This window comes from Pristiophorus japonicus, chromosome 4 (assembly GCF_044704955.1).
Source record: "Pristiophorus japonicus isolate sPriJap1 chromosome 4, sPriJap1.hap1, whole genome shotgun sequence".
NCBI lineage: Eukaryota > Metazoa > Chordata > Chondrichthyes > Pristiophoridae > Pristiophorus > Pristiophorus japonicus.
In genome coordinates, this window is record NC_091980.1 from 30,008,628 (window position 1) to 30,030,878 (window position 22,251).

General features: G+C 42.2%; 1 protein-coding gene across 5 annotated transcripts in view; it reads left to right on the plus strand.

The window, feature by feature from the left end:
* The window catches only part of slc36a1 (solute carrier family 36 member 1), a 113,226-nt gene extending 108,959 nt beyond the window's left edge, over positions 1-4,267 (plus strand). For 4 of the 5 annotated variants that reach the window (XM_070878069.1, XM_070878071.1, XM_070878070.1 and 1 more), the window contains exon 11: positions 501-4,267. In XM_070878069.1, the coding sequence (XP_070734170.1) occupies positions 501-769 (269 nt within the window). In that variant the 3' untranslated portion in view covers positions 770-4,267. The remainder of the gene's footprint in view (positions 1-500) is intronic. The other variant, XR_011592985.1, reaches the window with a different exon arrangement.
* The last annotated feature ends 17,984 nt before the right edge of the window (positions 4,268-22,251 follow it).

Consider the following 22,251-nt stretch of genomic DNA (forward strand, 5'->3'; position numbering starts at 1 on the left):
ATGCTACATTTAAGCTGAAAGTTTCAAATATGTTTTCTTTCTTAAACATTATGGTGCTTCTGGTGTTAGCTTGGCTCAGTGGTAGTCCTTTTGTCTTTGGTCTTGAGTTCAAGCCCCTCTTCTAAGACTTGAACACATAACCTAGTATTGAGAGAGTGTTGCATTGTTGGAGGTGCAGTCTTTCAGATGAGATGTTAAACTGAGGCTTACCTACCTGTCAAAGCGCCTATAAAACATCCTGTGGCACTATTTGAAGAGCAGGTGTCCTAGCCACAATTTAGCTCTCAACAAACACAGATTAACTTGTCATTTATCTTAGTGGGACCACACTGTATCCAAATTGGCCAACATGTTTGCCCAAATAACTGACTACACATTAAAAATAACGAATTGACTATGAAGTGCTTCAAGATGTTCTATGGATGTAATGAGCTGCTATATAAAGTTTGTTCATTCAGTTACCTTTATTCTCAATCTATTTTTTTTCTTTGTTTTCACAGGTGCCTTGGCTATCCTGATCCCACGTCTGGCAATTGTGATCACACTAGTTGGGTCTGTTAGTAGCAGCACTCTAGCATTAATCATCCCCCCGCTTCTTGAAATTACCACCTACTACGGTGATGGTATGAGCCGATGGATCATTGCCAAAAACATTGTGATCAGTGTGGTGGGCTTTGTGGGTTTTGTGGCTGGGACCTATGTGTCCATTGAAGAACTGGTGTCTCCCACAGTGTCCATGACCAATATTACAGTTAATCACCCCAGTTAGTTTGGTTTGCTTCTGTTGTATAGTGTCCAGACTGATTTGTATTTTTTTGCCAATTTTTGTTTTCCCAAAGCACTTTACTGTCTTGAGTTCTGTGCAGATTAATAACTAAGTCTGCACAAAACTTAGTTTTTAAAGCAGGGGCATAGGTTGTTTCGGGTGAAATGTATGTGGTTTTATTTTCCTTGTTCGTTTTTAGTGATGGACGATTATAGTTGGAAATTTCCATGTTGGTCATTGAATTCTAGGTGGAACCTGCAGGAACTGAAATCTCCATAGTGAGGTGTTACAAAGTTCGCCATAGAGCAGGGAGTTAAATCACTGGTGCTAGTCATTGAAGGTCAAATTTGCAATTGTCTTTATACAGGGTATGTGAAAAACTATATTATTGCATGCTTGAATTTTAACCTGGAAATTCACTTTCAACATATCTTGGTGTTCTCTTGTATCTTTCTGTTGTAGATTCACAGTTCATTTTTGATGTGAAGGAATAGTCTTATTTTATTCCTCACTGATACTCTATATCCAATGCAACCTTAATTTTTTTACATTATAGATTTCAAGTGCTGTGGGGAGATTTATATACAGCTTGTCAACTAAATCAGGTGCAGAAGGCAGCTATTTCTAGGCTAACATGTCACTTGTGCCCTACTTTGCATTTGTCTTGGAGTTAAAGCATCTGATAGCTTTACTTAGATCAGAGGTGACTTATATTCAGGCTGTAATGGTAATGTTTCCCCATTCACTGATTTAGACTAAATCCTGTTTCCCTATCCACAATACCAAATTAGATCCAGGATGGTTGGTATTCTTTCCCTTCCCCCTGCTGACAGGAATCATGGCAAATAGACAGGTATCTTCGAGTTTGACAAGTAGTGATGTATTTTTTGTACGCTAGTGACTCCATCCCTTTCCTACATAGCAATCAAGATGACTAATGTTTTTAGCTTTATTTTTGAGAAATTAGGTATGATACAGAATTTGGAAGGTAACTTTTATTTAAAAAGCTAGCGCACTCATGACGTCGTTAACCTTCTGAGACCTGCAAATCCAGCCCATTCTGATGGGCGCACCTGTTTATTGGTTCTAAGATTACTTGAAATATATTTGAGCAAGCTCAGCTCGGTTCCTAGTTCTTCTGCGTCTTTGATGCAAATCTTGCATTGATTGGCAATTTTCACCTATGAGGCCAGAAACCGCAGGTGCGCTATGATATGTAGTTGAGCAGCATTGTACAGTGGGGGGACCTCTTGCATTAATCCATGTTATAAATGCTCATGGAAATAGCTGACTGTGTAAAATATGTACAGTAATTTTTATTTGCACTGCAGGCACAACTGAAGTAGTTTAACTGCAAGAATGGAGAGGGGCAAAAAGGGTAGTTACAGAAAAGGGTTGTATTCGGGAATACGGTTTAGATATTCGATCTTGCCATTATCAGAACAGATCTAATCCCAAATTCAGTAATGTGGCTAGTTTTCAGCATTTCAAAACTTGGCTTTAAATCCAGAATAACCATAATCAATCTAGAGTAGATTGTGCCACAGTGCTACCTTCTGCAGATGGCTTCTGTGTGGTTGAGGTTGCCTGCTATCGGTTCAGTTCTTTTTGTGAGCCATCTATGACTAGTGGGTAATATAACTGTTGTCCATTGAGCACATGGTTTACATTTAGTTTCATGTTGGGTAGTGACTGCTTCGGTGAAATAATGAAGTTGAACAAGATCACTGATTTTTTTTAAATGGGATGTTCTTGAAAATTTCCAAGATATGGGCTCATTCTTGGGAAATTTCTTCTGGTATAAAGAGTAGCTTATTGCACAATTTTGAGACAAGGACTGAAATAAAACAATATGTACAGAAAGAGGAATTTGCTTTAAGCTAACACTAAAATTCTATTATAGTACAAATAGTGCAATATCAATGTTCAGAAAGATGGAAAATATTGTACTTTTCAACAAATTGGAAGCGTGGGAAAATAAATGGCTGTTCCCCCCCCCCCCCCCCCGGGGAAAAAGGTTTCCTCTTTACACTGACAGCTGAAAGGTGCGAGCCACTTTTAAACTTGTATTGATATTTTGAGCTTTCACACTTCATCATTCAAGCCATTCTTTCCAAAGGCAATTGTCACAGCTCAACAACAACTTGCATTTATATAGCACCTTTAATATAGTAACTGCACAGTTTAAGACACTTCACAGGAGTATTATCCAATAAATTTGACACCAAGTCATAAAAGGTATTCGGACAGGTGACCAAAAGCTTGGTCGAAGAGGTAGATTTTAAGGAGCAGTTCAGTTATATTGATGGATATGTCAATCTGGACAAGGCAAGTGAAGTTTTGGGGAGATTAAAGTGCTATCGCCATTGATGTTCTCGGCTGCATACAAGAGGTCAGAATCAATTTTTTTGTAGCTAATGCTGAAATCACTATAGCCTTGTCGATAACTATGTACTCCTAGCAATTATTGTCTCCAACAGTCTGACAAGTTTCTCAGAGAAGTGAATTACCAGCATTTAAGGACCAGCTCTTGAGGCCAATTAGTGGTTAATGATTAGCCTTTAGAGAATGGTCCTGAAGGCTTTGGTGACATTCATGGGTATCCATTACGATCCATTCAGGGTACTTTTACATTATATACAACCAGCATAGTTCTGTTCAGTCTTTTTTTGTTAGTCGGACATTAATGCATGTAAACGTTCTGTTTTTAAAGTACTGTAGTAGATTTTATAGAAAGTTACCTGCTGATCTTTTAAGATTGCATGACGCAAAGGTTTTATAACTTTATGTTCTAAATCAATTAGTGGAGATCATGGTTTTAGCCGCAACTCATTGCGCACTAGCTGGCTGTGTATGTGTATAAAATATGTACAATGTGTTTGTGTGCTATATGTCAGTTGAATAACTATTTCTGCTAATACTGAATGTATACCTTGACAGATCATAATTGCTGGTTGGGTTTGCGCAATGTCCAAAGTATTAACAGTTACTTTATAATTGCATTAATGTCGGTGAATTTATTTTAGTACTGCACATATCAACTTGTTTTTATATTTGTAAGAATTATGGCGAGTGGATGGAGGGGACAAGGAAGGTGGCTATCCATGCAAAAAGATGGAAGTTCTTTCATTCCTCCTTCCTCTTCCTCTCCTTTCTTCCCCCCTCCCCCCCTCCCCCCCTCCCTTTCTCGCCATTCCTCTTCCTTCTGTTAAACAAATGTTTAGCAGTATTTAAATAACCAGTTCAAGGGTTAAAATGTACTTGTATGTTCTGGGGATTATTTGGAATCTGCAGTTCATTGTATAAACTTACTGCAGCTTCCTCAGGGTAACACATACAACTACTGATTAGTCCAATAGTTTGGTGAATTCCAGACAACCTCTGTTTCTGGTTACATTGTCTTGTTCTAAATAACTGTTACAGTGATTTTATGTATAATAAAAGGTGTAAAGTGAAACTGTAACTTTTTATGCTAATTAAAATTGAATTCAATACTTTGGATTGCTTTTGTGTTTATTGGTGTCTCGGTTCATAAAATCATATAATTTTACAGCAAGAAGGAGACCATTCATCCCATCGTGCCCGTGCCAGCTCTTTGAAAGAGCTACAGGTACTAATTACTTTGTCGGTATTCACAGTAGAGGAAGAGGATAACATTCCATGGAAATTAATAATGAATCAAGGACTGGAACTCACTAAAGTTAATGTATGCTAGAAAACAGTATTGGAAAAAAAAATTACACTTAAGACTGACAATACCCAGGACCTGATGGTTTGCTCCTCAGTGTTTTAAAAGAAGTAGATGAGACGATTGCAGATGCTTTAGACATAATCTTCCAAAGCTCTCTTGATTCAGGATTTGTCCCTTTAAATTGGAAAATTGCAAATGTAATTCTATTATTTAAGGAAGATGAGAAAGAGAAAACAGTAAATTATAGACCTGTTAGTGTAACATTTGTTGTGGGACAGTTATTAGAATCTAGAATTAAGGACAATTCTGAGCACTGAGGGCAATTTTGGCTGTTTAGAGTGAGCCAATTTGAACTGGTAAAGGATGGGTCATATCTAACAAACCTAATTGAATTTTTTGAGAAAGTAACTAAAGACAGGAATGTCTATGGATATAGTTTATATGGACTTCCATAAGGCATTCGATAAGGTTGACATATAGAAGAGTCAAAATTGCGCCTTTTTGCAATACCTGTTAGCACTCGCCACCCCCGGTGGGCGCTACTGGCTCCCAGGAAATTGCCAGGGAGTTAGCGGAGGCACTGCCACAATAGCGCCATGCCCTGCGGGTAGCGCCCCGAGCCGCCGCACAACGATGACGTCATCGCCGTGTGCGCCTACCCCTTTCCGTCCCACGGCAGATATTGCCCCGCGACACTGGTGCAAGCGGATGTCAGCGCTAGGTTTGCGGGTTGCGAACCTGGCCGACATACGCTCGCGGGGCGGAAGTTAAAGGGGAGATCTCGAGCGGCCTGCGTGGCCATCTTGCCGGTTTTGCTGACTCATCGGTCGGCTCCAATTATCCCCTTGTGTGGTCTGGGCCACCATCGTGCAGCCCGGCACTCCGCTTTGGATGCCGGTCTACACCCCCAATACCACGCTGCTCTGGTGGTCTAGCTGAGGCCATCAGAGGCCATGCAGAATGCGCAGTGCCCCACCCCTTTAAGCAAACAGATTGGTGCCCCAAATCAAGCACAGGGCAATTTCTCTCCCAGAGACTGTTAGCTCATGGAATTGAAAGCAAATTATTGACCTGATTAGGAGATTGGTTAGGTGGTAGAAAACAGAGAGTAAGGATAATGGGTATGTACTCGAATTGGATCAGTGAATAGTTGTGTCCCACAGGGATCTGTGCTGGATCTATATTTATTAATGACTTAGATAACACAATAGAGAGCCATATATCTAAGTTTGTCATTGGCACAAAGATTGGTGGTATAGTAAATACAGGCGAGGTCTAGAAGGGAGCATAACATTACAAAGAGACATTGATAGATTAAGTGAGTGGGCAAAACTGTGGCAGATGGATAGATCCGAGTATTATTTAAATTGCGAAAAGGTAGGAACAGTGGAGACCCAAAAAGATTTAGCGGTCAATGTACACAGATCACTAAAAGGTAGTTGTCGGGTACAAAAAATAACCAAAAAAGCTAATGGAATGTTATCCTTTATAACCAGAGGGCTACAATATAAAGGGAAGGAAATTTTGCTACGGTTAGACCACATTTGGAGTACTATGTACAGTTCTGGGTACCGCACCTTAGAAAAGATATACTGGCCTTGAACGGAGTGTAGTGTAAATTCACCAGAATGTTATCGGAACACCAAAGGTTAGATTATAAGGAGAGATTACATAAACGGCTTGTATCCCTTAGAATATAGAAGGTTAAAGGGTGATTTGAGGTATTTAGGAATTGGAAAGGAATTGATATTCAGGAGAGAAATTAGGGGAAACACTTCCTCAAGCAAATGGTAGAAGTGTGGAACTCTCCCACAAAAAGCAGTAGATGCCAGCTCAAGTAATAATTTTAAATCAGAGATTCATATATTTTTCGTAGACATGGATATAAAAGGATATGGTGCTAAGGCAGCTGGATGGAGTTAAGAAACAGATCGGCCATGAGCTCATTGAAGTGTGGAACAGGCTCGAGGGGCTGAATGACTTACTGTTCCTACGTTACAATTACTCCCATGCCCCTGCTCTCTCCCCATAGCCCTGCAATTTTTTCCCCCTCAAGTATTTATTAAATTCCATTTTGAAAGTTACTGTCGAATCCGCTTCCGCTACTCTTCCAGGCAGTGCATTCCAGATCATAGTAACTTACGGTGTAAAAAAAAGGTCTCCTCATCTCACCATTGACTCTTTTGCCAACTACCATAAACCTGTGTCCTCTGATTACTGACCTTTCTGTCAGTGGAAACAGTTTCTCATTTATTAGCAAAGCCCATGATTTTGAACACCTCTATTAAATCTTCCCATAACTGAAAGAGTCCAGGTACCCTGATACCATTCTAGTAAATCTCCACTAGACTTGAAGGCTTTGACATCCACTTTAAAGTGTGGTGCCAGAATTGAAACACAAAATTCCAGTTGAGGCCTAACCTGTGTTTTATAAAGGTTTAGCATAACTTCTTTGCTTTTGTACTCTACACCTCTATTAATAAAGCCATTATTAGGCCTTTTTAAACGCCTACTCAACTTATCCTGCCATCTCCCAAGATTTGTATAAATACACTCCCAGGTCTCTCTGTTCCTGCACCCCTTTAAAATTGTACCATTTAGTTTATATTGCCTCTCATTCTTCATTGCACACATTTTTGCATTAAGTTTCATCTGCCATGTGTTTGCCCAGTTAATCTTTGTCTTCCTGAAGTCTGCTACTATCTTCCTGACTTTTCCGAGTTTTGTGTCATCTGCAACCTTTGAAATTATGCCCTGTATCCCCATGTCATTACTACATGTCAAAAAGAGCAGTGATCCTAATACCGACCCAGTGAGAAAGAAAGACTAAAGTGAAGGATGAACCATCTGTGGCTAACTAAGGAAGTAAAGGATGGTATCAAAATTGAAAACCAAGGCATACAATGTTGCGAAGATTAATGGAAGGCCAGAGGATTGGGACATTTTTAGAAACCAACAAAGAGTGACAAAAAAAATAATAGAGTATGGAATCGCAGGATAGCTCAGGTGAATACGTGGCTTGAGGAGTGGTGCAGAATGGAGGGATTCAAATTCCTGGGACATTGGAACCGGTTCTGGGGGAGGTGGGAACAGTACAAATCGGACGGTCTGCACCTGGGCAGGACCGGAACCAATGTCCGAGGGGGAGTGTCTGCTAGTGGTGTTGGGGAGGGGGTTAAAGTAATATGGCAGGAGGATGGAACCTATGCAGGGAGACAGGGAAGTAGAATGGGGGCAGAAGCAAAAGATAGAAGCAAAGTAAAAGTGGAGGGCAGAGAAACCCAAAGGCAAAAAACAAAAAGGGCCACATTACAGCAAAATTCTAAAGGGGCAAAGTGTTAAAAAGACAAGCCTGAAGGCTCTGTGCCTCAACGGGAGTGGTATTTGGAATAAGATGGAAGAATTAACTGCGCAGATAGCAGTTAACGGATATGATATAATTGGCATCACGGAGACATGGCTCCAGGTTGGCCAAGGCTGGAAACTCAACAGCCAGGGGTATTCAACATTTAGGAAGGATAGACAGAAAGGAAAAGGAGGTGGCATTGCTGGTTAAAGAGGAAATTAATGAAATAGTAAGGAGGGACATTAACTTGGATGTTGTGGAATTGGTATGGGTGGAGCTACGGAATACCAAAGGGCAGAAAGCGCTAGTGAGAGTTGTGTACAGACCACCAAACAGTAGTAGTGAGGATGGGGACAGCATCAAACAAGAAATTCGGGATGCATGCAATAAAGCTACAGCAGTTATCATGGGTGACTTTAATCTACATATTGATTGGGCTAACTAAACTGGTAGCAATGTGGTGGAGGAGGATTTCCTGGAGTGTATTAGGGATGGTTTTCTAGACCAATATGTCGAGGAACCAACTAGAGAGCTGGCCATCCTAGACTGGGTGATGTGTAATGAGAAAGGACTAATTAACAATCTTGTGCTTGGCCCCTTGGGGAAGAGTGACCATAATATGCTAGAATTCTTTATTAAGATCGAGAGTGACACAGTTAATTCAGAGACTAGGGTCCTGAACTTAAGGAAAGGTGACTTCGATGGTATGAGATGTGAATTGGCTAGAATAGACTGGCGAGTGATACTTAAAGAGTTGACGGTGGATTGGCAATGGCAAACTTTTAAAGATCACATGGATGAACTTCAACAATTGTACATCCCTGTCTGGAGTAAAAATAAAACGGGGAAGGTGGCTCAACCGTGGCTAACGAGGGAAATTAAGGATAGTGTTAGATCCAAGGAAGAGGCATGTAAATTGGCTAGAAAAAGCAGCAAACCAGGAGAATTTTGTAATACAGCAGAGGCAGACAACGGGTTTAATTAGGAGGGGGAAAATAGAGTATGAGAGGAAGCTTGCTGGGAACATAAAAACTGACTGCAAAAGCTTCTATAGATATGTGAAGAAAAAAAGATTAGTGAAAACAAACGTAGGTCCCTTGCAGTCAGATTCAGGTGAATTTATAATGGGGAACAAAGGAATGGTGGACCAGTTAAACAAATACTTTGGTTCTGTTTTCACGAAGGAAAACACAAATAACCTTCTGGAAATACTAGGGGACCGAGGGTCTAGTGAGAAGGAGGAACTGAAGGATATCCTTATAAAGCGGGAAATTGTGTTTGGGAAATTGATGGGATTGAAGGCTGATAAATCCCCGGGACCTGATAGTCTGCATCCCAGAGTACTTAAGGAAGTGGCCATAGAAATAGTGGATGCACTGGTGATCATTTTCCAACAGTCTATCGACTCTGGATCAGTTCCTATGAATTGGAGGGTAGCTAATGTAACACCACTGTTTAAAAAAGGAGGGAGAGAGAAAACGGGTAATTATAGACCGGTTCGCCTGACATCAGTAGTGGGGAAAATGTCGGAATCAATTATTAAAGATGAAAAAGCAGCGCATTTGGAAAGCAATGACAGGATTGGTCCAAGTCAGCATGGATTTATGAAAGGGAAATCATGCTTGACAAATTTTCTGGAACTTTTTGAGGATGTAACTAGTAGAGTGGACAATGGAGAACCAGTGGATGTATTTGGACTTTCAAAAGGTTTTTGACAAGGTTCCACACAAGAGATTGGTATGCAAAATCAAAGCACATGGTATTGCGGGTAATATACTGACGTGGATAGATCACTGGTTGGCAGACAGGAAGCAGAGAGTTGGGATAAACGGGTCCTTTTCAGAATGGCTGTCAGTGACTAGTGGAATGCCGCAGGGTTCAGTGCTGGAACCCCTGCTCTTTACAACATACATTAATGATTTAGATGAAGGAATTGAGTGTAATATCTCCAGGTTTGCAGATGACACTAAACTGGGTGGCGGTGTGAGCTGTGAGGAGGACGCTAAGAGGCTGCCAGGTGACTTGGACAGGTTTGGTGAGTGGGCAAATGCATGGCAGATGCAGTATAATATAGAGAAATGTGAGGTTATCCATTTTGGGGGCAAAAACACGAAGGCAGAATATTATCTGAATGGCGGCAGATTAGGAAATGGGGAGGTGCAACGAGACCTGGGTGTCATGGTCCATCAGTCATTGAAAGTTGGCATGCAGGTTCAGCAGGCGGTGAAGAAGGCAAATGGTATGTTGGCCTTCATAGTTAGGAGATTTGAGTATAGGAGAAGGGAGGTCTTACTGCAGTTGTACAGGGCCTTGGTGAGGCCTCACCTGGAATATTATGTTCAGTTTTGGTCTCCTAATTTGAGGAAGGGCATTTTTGCTATTGACGGAGTGCTGCAAAGGTTCACCAGACTGATTCCCGGGATGGCAGGACTGACCTATGAGGAGAGACTGGATCAACTGGGCCTTTATACACTGGAGTTTAGAAGGATGAGCAGCGATCTCATAGAAACATATAAAATTCTGATGGGACGGGACAGGTTAGATGCGGGAAGAATGTTCCCGATGTTGGGGAAGTCGAGAAACAGGGGACATAGTCTTCGAATAAGGGGTAAGCCATTTAGGACTGAGATGAGAAGAAACTTCTTCACTCGGAGAGTTGTTAACCTATGGAATTCCCTACCGCAGAGAGTTGTTGATGCCAGTTCATTGGATATATTCAAGAGGGAGTTAGATATGGCCCTTACGGCTATAGGGATCAAGGAGTATGGAGAGAAAGCAGGAAAGGGGTACTGAGGGAATGATCAGCCATGATCTTACTGAATGGTGGTGCAGGCTCGAAGGGCCGAATGGCCTACTCCTGCACCTGTTTCCTATGTTTCTATGGATTATGAGCGTAAACAAGCAAGAAATATAAAAACAAAGCTTCTATAGGAATATAGAAAGGAAGAGTATAGCTAAAGTAAACGTTGATCCCTTGGAGGATGAGACTGAGGAATTAATAATGGGAAACGGGTAAATGGCAGAAACTTTGAACAAATATTTTGTATCGGTCTTCACAGTAGAAGTCACTAAAAGCATCCCAATAATAAGGGGCTATAGGGAGGGGGGAACTTAAAACAATCACTATCACTCGAGAAAAAGTACTCGGCAAACTAATGGGACTAAAGGTGGACAAGTCCCCTGGATCTTATGGCCTGCACCCTAGGGTCTTAAAAGAAGTGGCTGCAGAGATAGTGGATGCATTGGTTGTAATCTACCAAAATTCCCTGGATTCTGGAGAGGTCCCAGCGGCTTGGAAAACTGCAAATGTAACACCCCTATTTAAGAAAGGAGGGAGACAGAAAACGGGAAACTGTAGCTAACATCTGTCATTGGAAAAGTGCTGGAGTCCATTATTAAGGAAGTACTAGCAGGACATTTAGAAATTCATAATACGGTCAAGCAGAGTCAGCATAGTTTTATGAAAGGGAAAACATGTTTGACAAATTTGCTGCCTTTCTTTGAGGATGTAACAAGCAGGGTGGATAAGGGGGAACCAGTGGATGTGAGATATTTAGATTTCCAAAAGGCATTTGATAGGGTGCCACATAAAAGGTTATTGCACAAGATAAGTGCTCACGAGGTTGGGGGTAAATTATTAGTTAGCCAATCCTGTATCCATGCTAACAGAAAACAGAGAGTCGGGATAAATGGGTCATTTTCAGGTTGGCAAACTGTATCGAGTGGGGTGCCACAGGGATCAGTGTTGGGGTCTCAACTATTTACAATCTATATTAATGAATTGGATAAAGGGACTGAGTGTAATGTAGTCAAATTTGCTGATGCTACAAAGATGGGTGGGAAAGCAAGTTGTGAGGAGGACGCAATGAATCTGCAAAAGGATATAGATAGGCTAAGTGAGTGGGCAAATATTTTCACATGGAGTATAATGTGGGAAAATGTGAGGTTATTCACGTTGATAGGAAAATAAGAGCAAATTATTATTTAAATGGAGAGAGATTACAAAATGCTGCAGTACAGAGAGATCTGGGGGTACTTGTACATGAAACACAAAAAATTAACATGCAAATACAGCAAGTAAATAGGAAGGCAAATGGAATATTGGCCTTTATTGCAAGGCGGTTGGAGCATAAAAGTAGGGAAGTCTTGCTACAACTGTACAGGAATTGGTGAGATCACACTGTGTACAGTTTTGGTCACCCTATTTAAGCAAGGATATACTTGCATTGGAGGCAGTTCAGAGAAGGTTCACATGGTTGATTTCCTAATTGCCCTTGAGAATATGGTGATGGAGCTGCCTTCTTGAACAGCTGCAGTCTGTGTGGTGAAGGTACTCCGAGTGCTGTTAGGGAGGGAATTCCAGGATTTTTGTCCAGTGGCAATGAAGGAATGTCAATATATTGCCAAGACAGGATGGTGTATGACTTGGAAGGGAACTTGGAGGTGATAGTGTTTCCATGCCCCTGCTGCCCTTGTCCTTCTAGGTGGTAGAAGTCGCGGGTTTGGGAGGTGCTGCCGAAGAACTCAAATCCCAGAATCATCCTGGACTTTCTCTCAATTCTCCCCAATCATTTAATATCCGTTTAAATGCAGAGTGTCCAAAATCACATACAAATATACAAAATGTAGCCCCAGTGATCTGTAGATTTTTTTGGATGGGGAGTTGCACCAACAGTGCCTTTTGTGGTTCAAATCTAACTCAGACTGATGTTTAACATCTCCGCTCTGCTGGTGCATGGGTCTTAAATAAGCCCCTAGTTCGAATTGGGTACAGGTCCAGGATGACAAAAAAACTAGTATTCAGCACCAATTGACTCAGATACAAACAAGCACAGCAAACAAAAAAAAAATTGGAAATGTCACTTCGTCAAGGAGTGCTCATTAGCAGGCAAGTCAAGGCTATGCTGTTTTGTAACACAAACTTGTGCAGTCCAGTTCCCAACACTCATTAAGGCACAGATGAGTGCAGTTAAGTGGGCACAACTCCAAAAAACCACTGGCATTGAGAGCTGATGGAAACAATTAATAACCACCATTATAAATACATATGTAACACATGTGGCAGGTAAACCATATCCAAAAGTGGTTATAGCACATTTTGAAACAGTCTGGGAACTCAAACTAGCCTTCTGATTTCTAATTGGACATATTGCTTTTTCTGATGATTTTTGATAGTGCATGCCAGCAATCTGATGCTATGTTGTTTCCCCCAAATCGGACTAGTGGGCAAAGCTCTGCGTTACAGCATTGGAAGAGCAGGGACCTGTCAACTATCAGGTCAGCTCTTTACTAATGTTGAAATATTAAGGAAATTCCAGTGCACTTTAAATATGGCTAATTAGTGAAATTGCAGCTGATGTGAAGCAGTGCAAGAGGAACTGTGAGATGGTCTCACAACAAATGCCAAATAATTCTGCTGTCTTTTTTGTATTAATAGCTGTGCAGCAATGAAAAATGTGGCACAATTGTCCAAGCTTATATCTAACCAGTGTTTACTACCAGGAGGCTATACCTTTCGAAAGAACTTCGACAAGTCCATTGTTCTTGCCTCCAATCTTTCTAAGTTTCCCATCTTAACAGCCTCATCGTAACTTAGACATAATCTTCAAAGCTTGTTTTTCTATTAGCTTGGATTTATTTTCTGCCTGCCCTAGATGTTAAACTAAATTGCAAAACCTTGGCAGGTGTTCCACACATGATGCAAATTACTTCTGCAAAAGAACCATAAATCATAAATACCACTACTGTAAATAATTACATCAGAATGCAATTTTGAATAATTACTGAGGTAGTTCAGTAATTTAATCACTCCCCATCTACATTTCACTCATTGAAAGAATTGGGATCTAGTTTTGTTTTGTTTTAAAAAATGTTTGAACTATGCAAATTTCAGACAACCTAAAAAGTGAATTTAAAACTTGTTGGCACTACAGTATGAGAGAACAACATCTTACAATCTTGTCAAAAATGGGAAATAAGTTAATGGGGCATGTTTCTGCAGTCGAGTGGTTATTGTGTTTGCTTAACACGCAAAAGATCCCGGGTTCGAAACTAGGCCAAAACCTTTAGGTGTCAGACGGGGGCTCAGTGGGTAGCACTCTCTCACCTCAGAGTAAGAAAACTGTGCATTGAAGTCTCACTCCAGAAACTTGAGCACAAAAATCTATGCTGACGGTCCAGTATAGTATTCTGGTTGATAATTTATTTCAATGCTGTGACTGTGATTTATAAGTTGTGAAATTTCTGTGAAATCCAGATAGAAGAAATAACTTGCATTTATATAGCACCTTTTAGGACAGTTCTACATTCTCACCACTCTGTAGAATACCACTGAACCGCGTTTGATATAATTGAAAGGAAGGAAAAGATATTCCTTTAAACAAACAGATTTTTAAACTTTGTATTGATACAGGGAAATAAGTTTCCAAATGGATGTTTTCTACTCCGTGAAAACATCCATTGTACAACTTCTGAAAAGCGTCAACATTAGATCAGATGGCATACTGTTGGCTACTGTACAAAAGTCAGAAATTAAAACAAAAGGTGCTGCATAGGGAGATTTAACTCCCAATGAATTTGAGACTGCCATGCAATTTTAGCCAACCACACTGCACACTAGAAAGTAGAAACATTCACTTGTCTTTCGTGAACAAATATCGAAAGTATATTTGTAGTGAGGTTAGATACCAGAATTCTTGTGCATCAGTTTTGGAGTCAAGCTCCCTTTTATAAGTTTATTTGGCTAAGATCTACACGATTTACCATCTTTCAGTTCTTTTACCCCATGCTATCTGCAAATGTATATGTTACTCCACGTGATAGTATCCAGCTTTATAAAGTATGCAGCATACTTTGTAATTTTGTGAACTCACCTCTGTAAAAGTTAGGAGTTAAATAGTTTAATTCTGTTCAGAGCGTCTCCTCCCAACTTTAGATACCGTGCTGAGGGAGCGCTGCATTGTCAAAAGGTGCTGTCCTTTCATGGAAGACATCAAGCTCAGGTCTTGTCTGCCTATTTAGGTAGTCAAAGATCCAACAGCACCATTTGAAGAGACATGGGAAAGTCCTGGTCCTAAAAGACCAATCATTTGCTGCACATGGAATCTTGCTATTCACAAATTGGCCACATTTGCTGACATGACAACTACATTTCAAAGTGAATTAATTGAAAGCGAAGTGCTGTGGGACATTTGAGTAAATAAGGTGCTATATAAATGCAAGTTCTTTCAACAATTCTAAAGGGGGCAACTCATGGTCGAGATATGGTTCACAAGCAACAGCATCTCTATTCTATGGTACGTCAACCAAGGAGCAATCCTTCATGAATAGGCTTAGTCAGCTAGCAATGGCACGCAGACGGACAGGTTTGTGGGGAGGAAATTAGACGACTCATATCACAGCGAGAGTCACTTTGCCCAATATCTACATGAACTTTCAGCAGGCAGTTACTAAATAGCTGCCAGGAACCTTGCCTGCCTCACCCCACCCTAGCCCAGGGAGCATCAGTGGTGCTGGCCAAGATTAGTTAACTCAGGAATGAACTTGGGATCGACCACCCTGTTAAAGTGACAGCTTCTATATATTTACAGCGCAATCATGGCTGTTGCTAAGTTTACAAATACAATTTCCATTTTCAAATCTGATTTTAAATCTCAAATTTTTCAAAGTTTTCCTCAAAGGCCTGCATTTCCAGAGAATCAGGCCGACACACCAATGCTGTTGTTTAAAATCGAGTCAACACCTGCGCTATCATGGGCAGCATGAAGAAACATTGGGAGATTTTACTGCAATTTGGATATTAATTTCTGGAGCAAACAAAAGACAAATATTTGAGAAAATAAATGACTAGTCACTTATACAATGGCAGGCCAGGAGGTCTAATGCAAAATATCTCACACCTCTAAACAACATATCAGTTGGCTCCTTTGGAAGAATTTTCTACGCCTTTAACATAGTAAAACACCCAAGGCACTTCACAGGAATGCAAACAGAAAAAAAAATGACACCGAGCCAAAGGAGACATCAATACAGGTGACCAAAAGCTTGGTCAAAGAGGGGCAAAGAGTTTTGGTAGGGAATTCCACAGCTTAGTGCTTAGATGACTGACAACAACTTGGCAAAGAGGCAATAGGCCAGAATTGGAGGAGCTCAGAGTTTAGGAGAATGAGAGGTGATCTTATTGAAATGTATAAGATTCTGTGGGGGTTTGACAGGGTAGATGCAGAGAGGATGTTTCCGCTCATGGAATGTAGATCTAGGGGGCATGGTTGCAGAATAAGGGGCCGCCCATTCAAAACGGAGACGAGGAGGAATCTCTTCACTCAGTGCGTCCTGAATCTGCCCCAGAGAGCTGTGCAGGCTGGGTCATTGAATATATTTAAGGTGGAGATAGTCAGATTTTTGAATGATAAGGGAGTGAAGGATTATGGGGATCGGGCAGGGAAGTGGAGTTGACGCCAAGATCATATCAGCCATGATCTTATTGAATGTCGGAGCAGGCTCAAGGGGCCAAATTGACCTACTCCTGCTCCTATCGCTTATGTTCTTATGACCCCTGGGGAACACCACTGTACTTGCCTCCAGTCTGAAAAACAACCGTTCATCCCTATTCTCTTCTTTTTGTCCTTTAGCAAATTTTGTATCTTCGCTGCCACTGCCCCATCAAACCCATGAACATCAATGATGATAAGTCCATTATGTGACACTTTATCAAACACTTTTTGAAAGTCCATATACATATTAGCCACCACACTATCTCATCAGCCCTCTATTTAAAAAACTGGGTGTTCTTGAAGCAAAGTTGAATTGGCCATTGTATCTTTTCTGAACATTGTTACTTCCTGGAATCCCACAAGGATTCATCCTTTGCCTCCTCCTATTTCTTATCTACATGCTGTCCCTCAGCGACTTCAGCCGAAAACACAATGTCAGATTCCACATGTAAGTTGGCGATACCCAGCTCCATCTCTCTCGACCACTCCACTGCCTCTGATTTGTCTCGCTGCTTGTCTGACATCCAGTATTGCATGAGCAGAAATTTCCTGCAATTAAGTATTGGGAGAACCAAAGTCATTGTCTTCGATCCCCGCCACAAACTCCACTCACTAGCCACCGAATCCATCCCTCACCCTGGCCACTGTCTTAGGTTGAAGCAGAGCCCCCGGTGTCCTATATGAACCTGAGCTGGGCTTGACACCCCATATCCTCTTCCATCACCAAGACCGGCTGCTTCCACCTCTGTAATATCGCCTGTCTCCACCTCTGCCTCAGCTCATCGGCTGCTGAAACCTTCCTGCCTTTGTTACTTCCAGACTCAACTTCCAAAGCTCTCCCGGCCTGCCTCCACCTTCACTCTCTATAAACTTGAGCCCATCCAAAACTCTGCTGTCTGTAGCCTAACTTAGAAACATAGAAACATAGAAAATAGGTGCAGGAGTAGGCCATTCGGCCCTTCGAGCCTGCACCGCCATTCAATAAGATCATGACTGATCATTCCCTCAGTACCCCTTTCCTGCTTTCCCATGGCCGTAAGGGCCATATCTAACTCCCTCTTGAATATATCCAATGAACTGGCATTAACAACTCTCTGCAGCAGGGAATTCCACAGGTTAACAACTCTCTGAGTGAAGAAGTTTCTCCTCATCTCCGTCCTAAATGGCCTACCCCTTTTCCTAAGACTATGTCCCCTGATTCTGGACTTCCCCAACATCGGGAACATTCTTCCCGCATCGAACCTGTCCAGTCCCGTCAGAATCTTATACATTTCTATGAGATCCCCTCTCATCCTTCTAAACTCCAGGGAATAAAGGCCCAGTTGATCCAGTCTCTCCTCATATGACAGTCCGACCATCCCTGGAATCAGTCTGGTGAACCTTCGCTGCACTCCCTCAATAGCAAGAACGTCCTTTCTCAGATTAGGAGACCAAAACTAACACAATATTCCAGGTGAGGCCTCATTAAGGCCCTGTACAACTGCAGTAAGACCTCCCTGCTCCTATACTCAAATCCCCTAGCTATGAAGGTCAACATACCATTTGCCTTCTTCACCGCCTGCTGTACTTGCATGCCCACTTTCAGTGACTGATGAACCATGACACCCAGGTCTCATTGCACCTCCCCTTTTCCTAATCTGCCGCCATTCAGATAATATTCTGCCTTCGTGTTTTTGCCCCCAAAATGGATAACCTCACATTTATCCACATTATACTGCATCTGCCATGCATTTGCCCACTCACCTAATCTGTCCAAGCCACCCTGCAGCCTCCTAGCAGCCTCCTAGCATCCTCCTCACAACTCACACTGCCACCCAGTTTAGTGTCATCCGTAAACTTGGAGATATTACACTCAATTCCTTCAACTAAATCGTTAATGTATATTGCGGCACTCCACTAGCCATTCTGAAAAGAACCCATTTATCCCGACTCTCTGCTGCCTGTCTGCCAACCAGTTCTCTATCCACATCAGTACATTACTCCCAATACCATGCGCTTTGATTTTGCACACCAATCTCTTGTGCAGTACCTTGTCAAAAGCCTTTTGAAAGTCCAAATACACCACATCCACTGGTTCTCCCTTGTCCACTCTGCTAGTTACATCCTTAAAAAATTCCAGAAGCTTCATCAAGCATGATTTCCCTTTCATAAATCCATGCTGACTTGGTCCGATCCTGTCACTGCTTTCCAAATGCGCTGCTATTTCATTCTTAATGATTGATCCAACATTTTCCCCACTACTGATGTCAGGCTAACTGGTCTATAATTACCCATTTTCTCTCTCCTTTTTTTAAAACTGGTGTTACATTAGCTACCCTCCAGTCCATAGGAACTGACCCAGAGTTGATAGACTGTTGGAAAATTATCACCAATGCATCTGCTATTTCTAGGGCCACTTCCTTAAGTACTCTGGGATGCAGACTATCAGGCCCCAGGGATTTATCGGCCTTCAATCCCATCAATTTCCCTAACACAAGTTCCCGCCTAATAAGGATTTCCTTCAGTTCCTCCTTTTCACTCGACCCACTGTCCCCTAGTACATTCGGAAGCTTATGTGTGTCTTCCTTCGTGAAGGCAGAACCGAAGTATTTGTTCAATTGGTCTGCCATTTCTTTGTTCCGCATTATAAATTCACTTGAATCCGACTGCAAGGGACCTACGTTTGTCTTCACTAATCTTTTTCTCTTCACATATTTATAGAAGCTTTTGCAGTCAGTTTTTATGTTCCCGGCAAGCTTCTTCTCGTACTCTATTTTCCCCCTCTTAATTAAACCCTTAGTCCTCCACTGTTGAATTCTAAATTTCTCCCAGTCCTCAGGTTTGTTGCTTTTTCTAGCCAATTTATATGCCTCTTCCTTTGTTTTAACACTATCCTTAATTTCCCTTGTTAGCCATGGTTGAGCCACCTTCCCCATTTTATTTTTAGTCCAGACAGGGATGTACAATTGCTGATGTTCATCCATGTGATCTTTAAATGTTTGCCATTGCTTATCCACCGTCAATCCCTTAAGTATTCTAGCCAATTCACGCCTCATACCATTTCCTTAAGTTCAGGACCCGAGTTTCCGAATTAACTGTGTCACTCTCCATCTTAATAAAGAATTCTACCAAAATCTGGTCACTCATCCCCAAGGGGCCTTGAACAAGATTGCTAATTAGTCCCTTCTCATTACCCAGTCTAGGATGGCCAGCTCTCTAGTTGGTTCCTCGACACGTTGGTCTAGAAAACCATCCTTAATACTCTCCAGGAAATCCTCCTCCACCGCATTGCTACCAGTTTGGTTAGCCCAATCAATATGTAGATTAAAGTCGCCCATGATAACTGCTGTACCTTGATTGCACACATCCCTTAATTTTTGTTTGATGCTATCCCCAACCTCACTGCTACTGTTTGGTGGTCTATACACAACTCCCACTAGGTATTCCGCTGCTCCTCCCATATCGATTCCACATCATCCAGGCTAATGTCCTTCCTTACTATTGCATTAATTTACTCTTTAACCAGCAACGCCACCCCACCTCCTTTTCCTCTCTGCCTATCCTTCCTAAATGTTGAATACCCCTGGATGTTGAGTTCCCAGCCTTGGTTACCCTGGGGCCATGTCTCCGTGATGCCAATCACATCATATCCGTTAACTGCTGTCTGCGCAGTTAATTCGTCCACCTTATTCCGAATACTCCTCGCATTGAGGCACAGAGCCTTCAGGCTTGTCTTTTTAACACATTTTGCCCCTTTAGAATTTTTCAGTAATGTGGCCCTTTTTGTTTTTTGCCTTGGGTTTCTCTGCCTTTCACTTTTACTATTCTCCTTTCTATCTTTTGCTTCTGCCTCCGTTTTATTTCCCTCTGTCTCCCTGCATAGGTTCCCATTCCCCTGCCATGTTAGTTTAACTCCTCCCCAACAGCACTTGCAAACACTCTCCCTAGGACATTGGTTCTGGTCCTGCCCAGGTGCAGACCGTCCGGTTTGTACTGGTCCCACCTGCCCCGGAACCGGTTCCAGTGTCCCAGGAATTTGAACCCCTCCCTTTTGCACCACTCCTCAAGCCACGTATTCATCTGAGCTATCCTGCGATTCCTACTCTGACTACCATGTGGCACTGGTAGGAATCCTGAGATTACTACCTTTGAGGTCCTACTTTTTAATTTAGCTCCTAGCTCCCTACATTCATCTCATACGACCTCATCCCATTTTTTACCTATATCGTTGGTACCTATATGCACCACGACAACTGGCTGTTCACCCTCCCTTTTCAGAATATCCTGCACCCGCTCCGAAATATCCTTGACCCTTGCACCATGGAGGCAACATACCATCCTGGTGTCTTGGTTGCGGCCGCAGAAACGCCTATCTATTCCTCTTACAATTGAATCCCCTATCACTATAGCTCTCCCACTCTTTTTCCTGCTCTCCCGTGCAGCAGAGCCAGCCACGGTGCCATGAACTTGGCTGCTGCTGCTCCCCCCTGATGAGTCATCCCCCTCAACAGTACTCAAAGCAGTGTATCTGTTTTGCAGGGGGATGATCGCAGGGTACCCCTGCACTACCTTCCTTGCACTGCTCTTCCTGCTGGTCACCCATTTACTATCTGGCTGTGTACCCTTTACCTGCGGTAAGACCAACTCACTAAACGTGCTATTCACGTCATTCTCAGCATCGTGGATGCTCCAGAGTTCATCCATCCGCAGCTCCAGGGCCACAATGCGGTCCGTCGGGAGCTGGAGGTGGATACACTTCCCGCACACATTGTCGTCAGGGACACCGGAAGCGTCCCTGTCATCCCACATAGTACAGGAGGAGCAAAATACGTGTCCGAGCTCTCCTGCCATGACTTAACACCTCGATAAACTTAATTTGGCAACAATGCTAAATGTTACTTACTGATGGAGAAAAGAAAAAAGAAAAGCTACTTACCAATCACCAGCCAATCACTTACCCCCTTGGCTGTGACGTCACCTTTCAATTTCTTTCTATTTTTTTACCTTCTCACCCTGCTGCAGCTGCACCAGCTGGCCTTTATAGGCCTCCCCACACTTGCCTCACCGACGCTGCTCCCATTAAGGCCCGTTCAGCTCGCTGACCTATATTGGCTCCTGGTCTGGCAACACATTGACTCCTCGTTGGGCAAAATTCTCATCCCTGCATGGCTTCAGCCCTCCCTATCTCTGTAATCTCTTACAACTCTCAGAACTCTGCCCTCCTCCAATTTTCTTCTCTTGTACATCCCTGATTTTCAACACTCCACCATTGGTGGCTGTGCTTTTAGCTGCCTGTGCTCTAAACTTTTCTGCCTCTCAACTTCGCTCTCCTTGAAGTTGCTTTGACTATCTCTATGTGGCTCGGTGTCTTCATCATTTTTAATTTAAATAGGATCTCCTTCTGCAATTGCACTAGAATATTGGCAGAATCCCTGGGGAAATTACCAATATTTTTAGCCGCTTAATGCTGTTTCTCAACGTTCCGATAACTTTGTCTGATAATACTTCTGTGAAGCACTTTAGGTCATTGTTGCTGGACAAATGCAAAATCTGGATCATCACTAGAAGAGGAAAAATAGAACATTTTGAAGCTTTTCTTTACCATAAGTAGCTATTTGATTCCCATTTCAAAGGGGATTGGATAAGTACAGGGTACCAGCAATTTTTTTTTAAAGGATACAAGGAGAGGGCTAGAAAATGGGTTTGGAGCAGATGGCCGGGGCTTTCTGCTCCAGCAGTGTGCTGGTAGAATGAGCTGAGGGGACACTGCCTGCTGCAGATGCCCTTCCGACCCCTGCATTCACAGTTAAAAGTTTAGCGTCACTGCAGAACAATTTCAGCTTTGCACTGCTGCTAAATTTAGGCCCTGAATTTCCACAGTGTCTTTGTCATTTTTAATTTAAACAGGATCTCCTTCTGCAAATGCACTAGAATATTGGCAGAATCCCTGGGGAAATTACCATTTTTTAGCCACTTA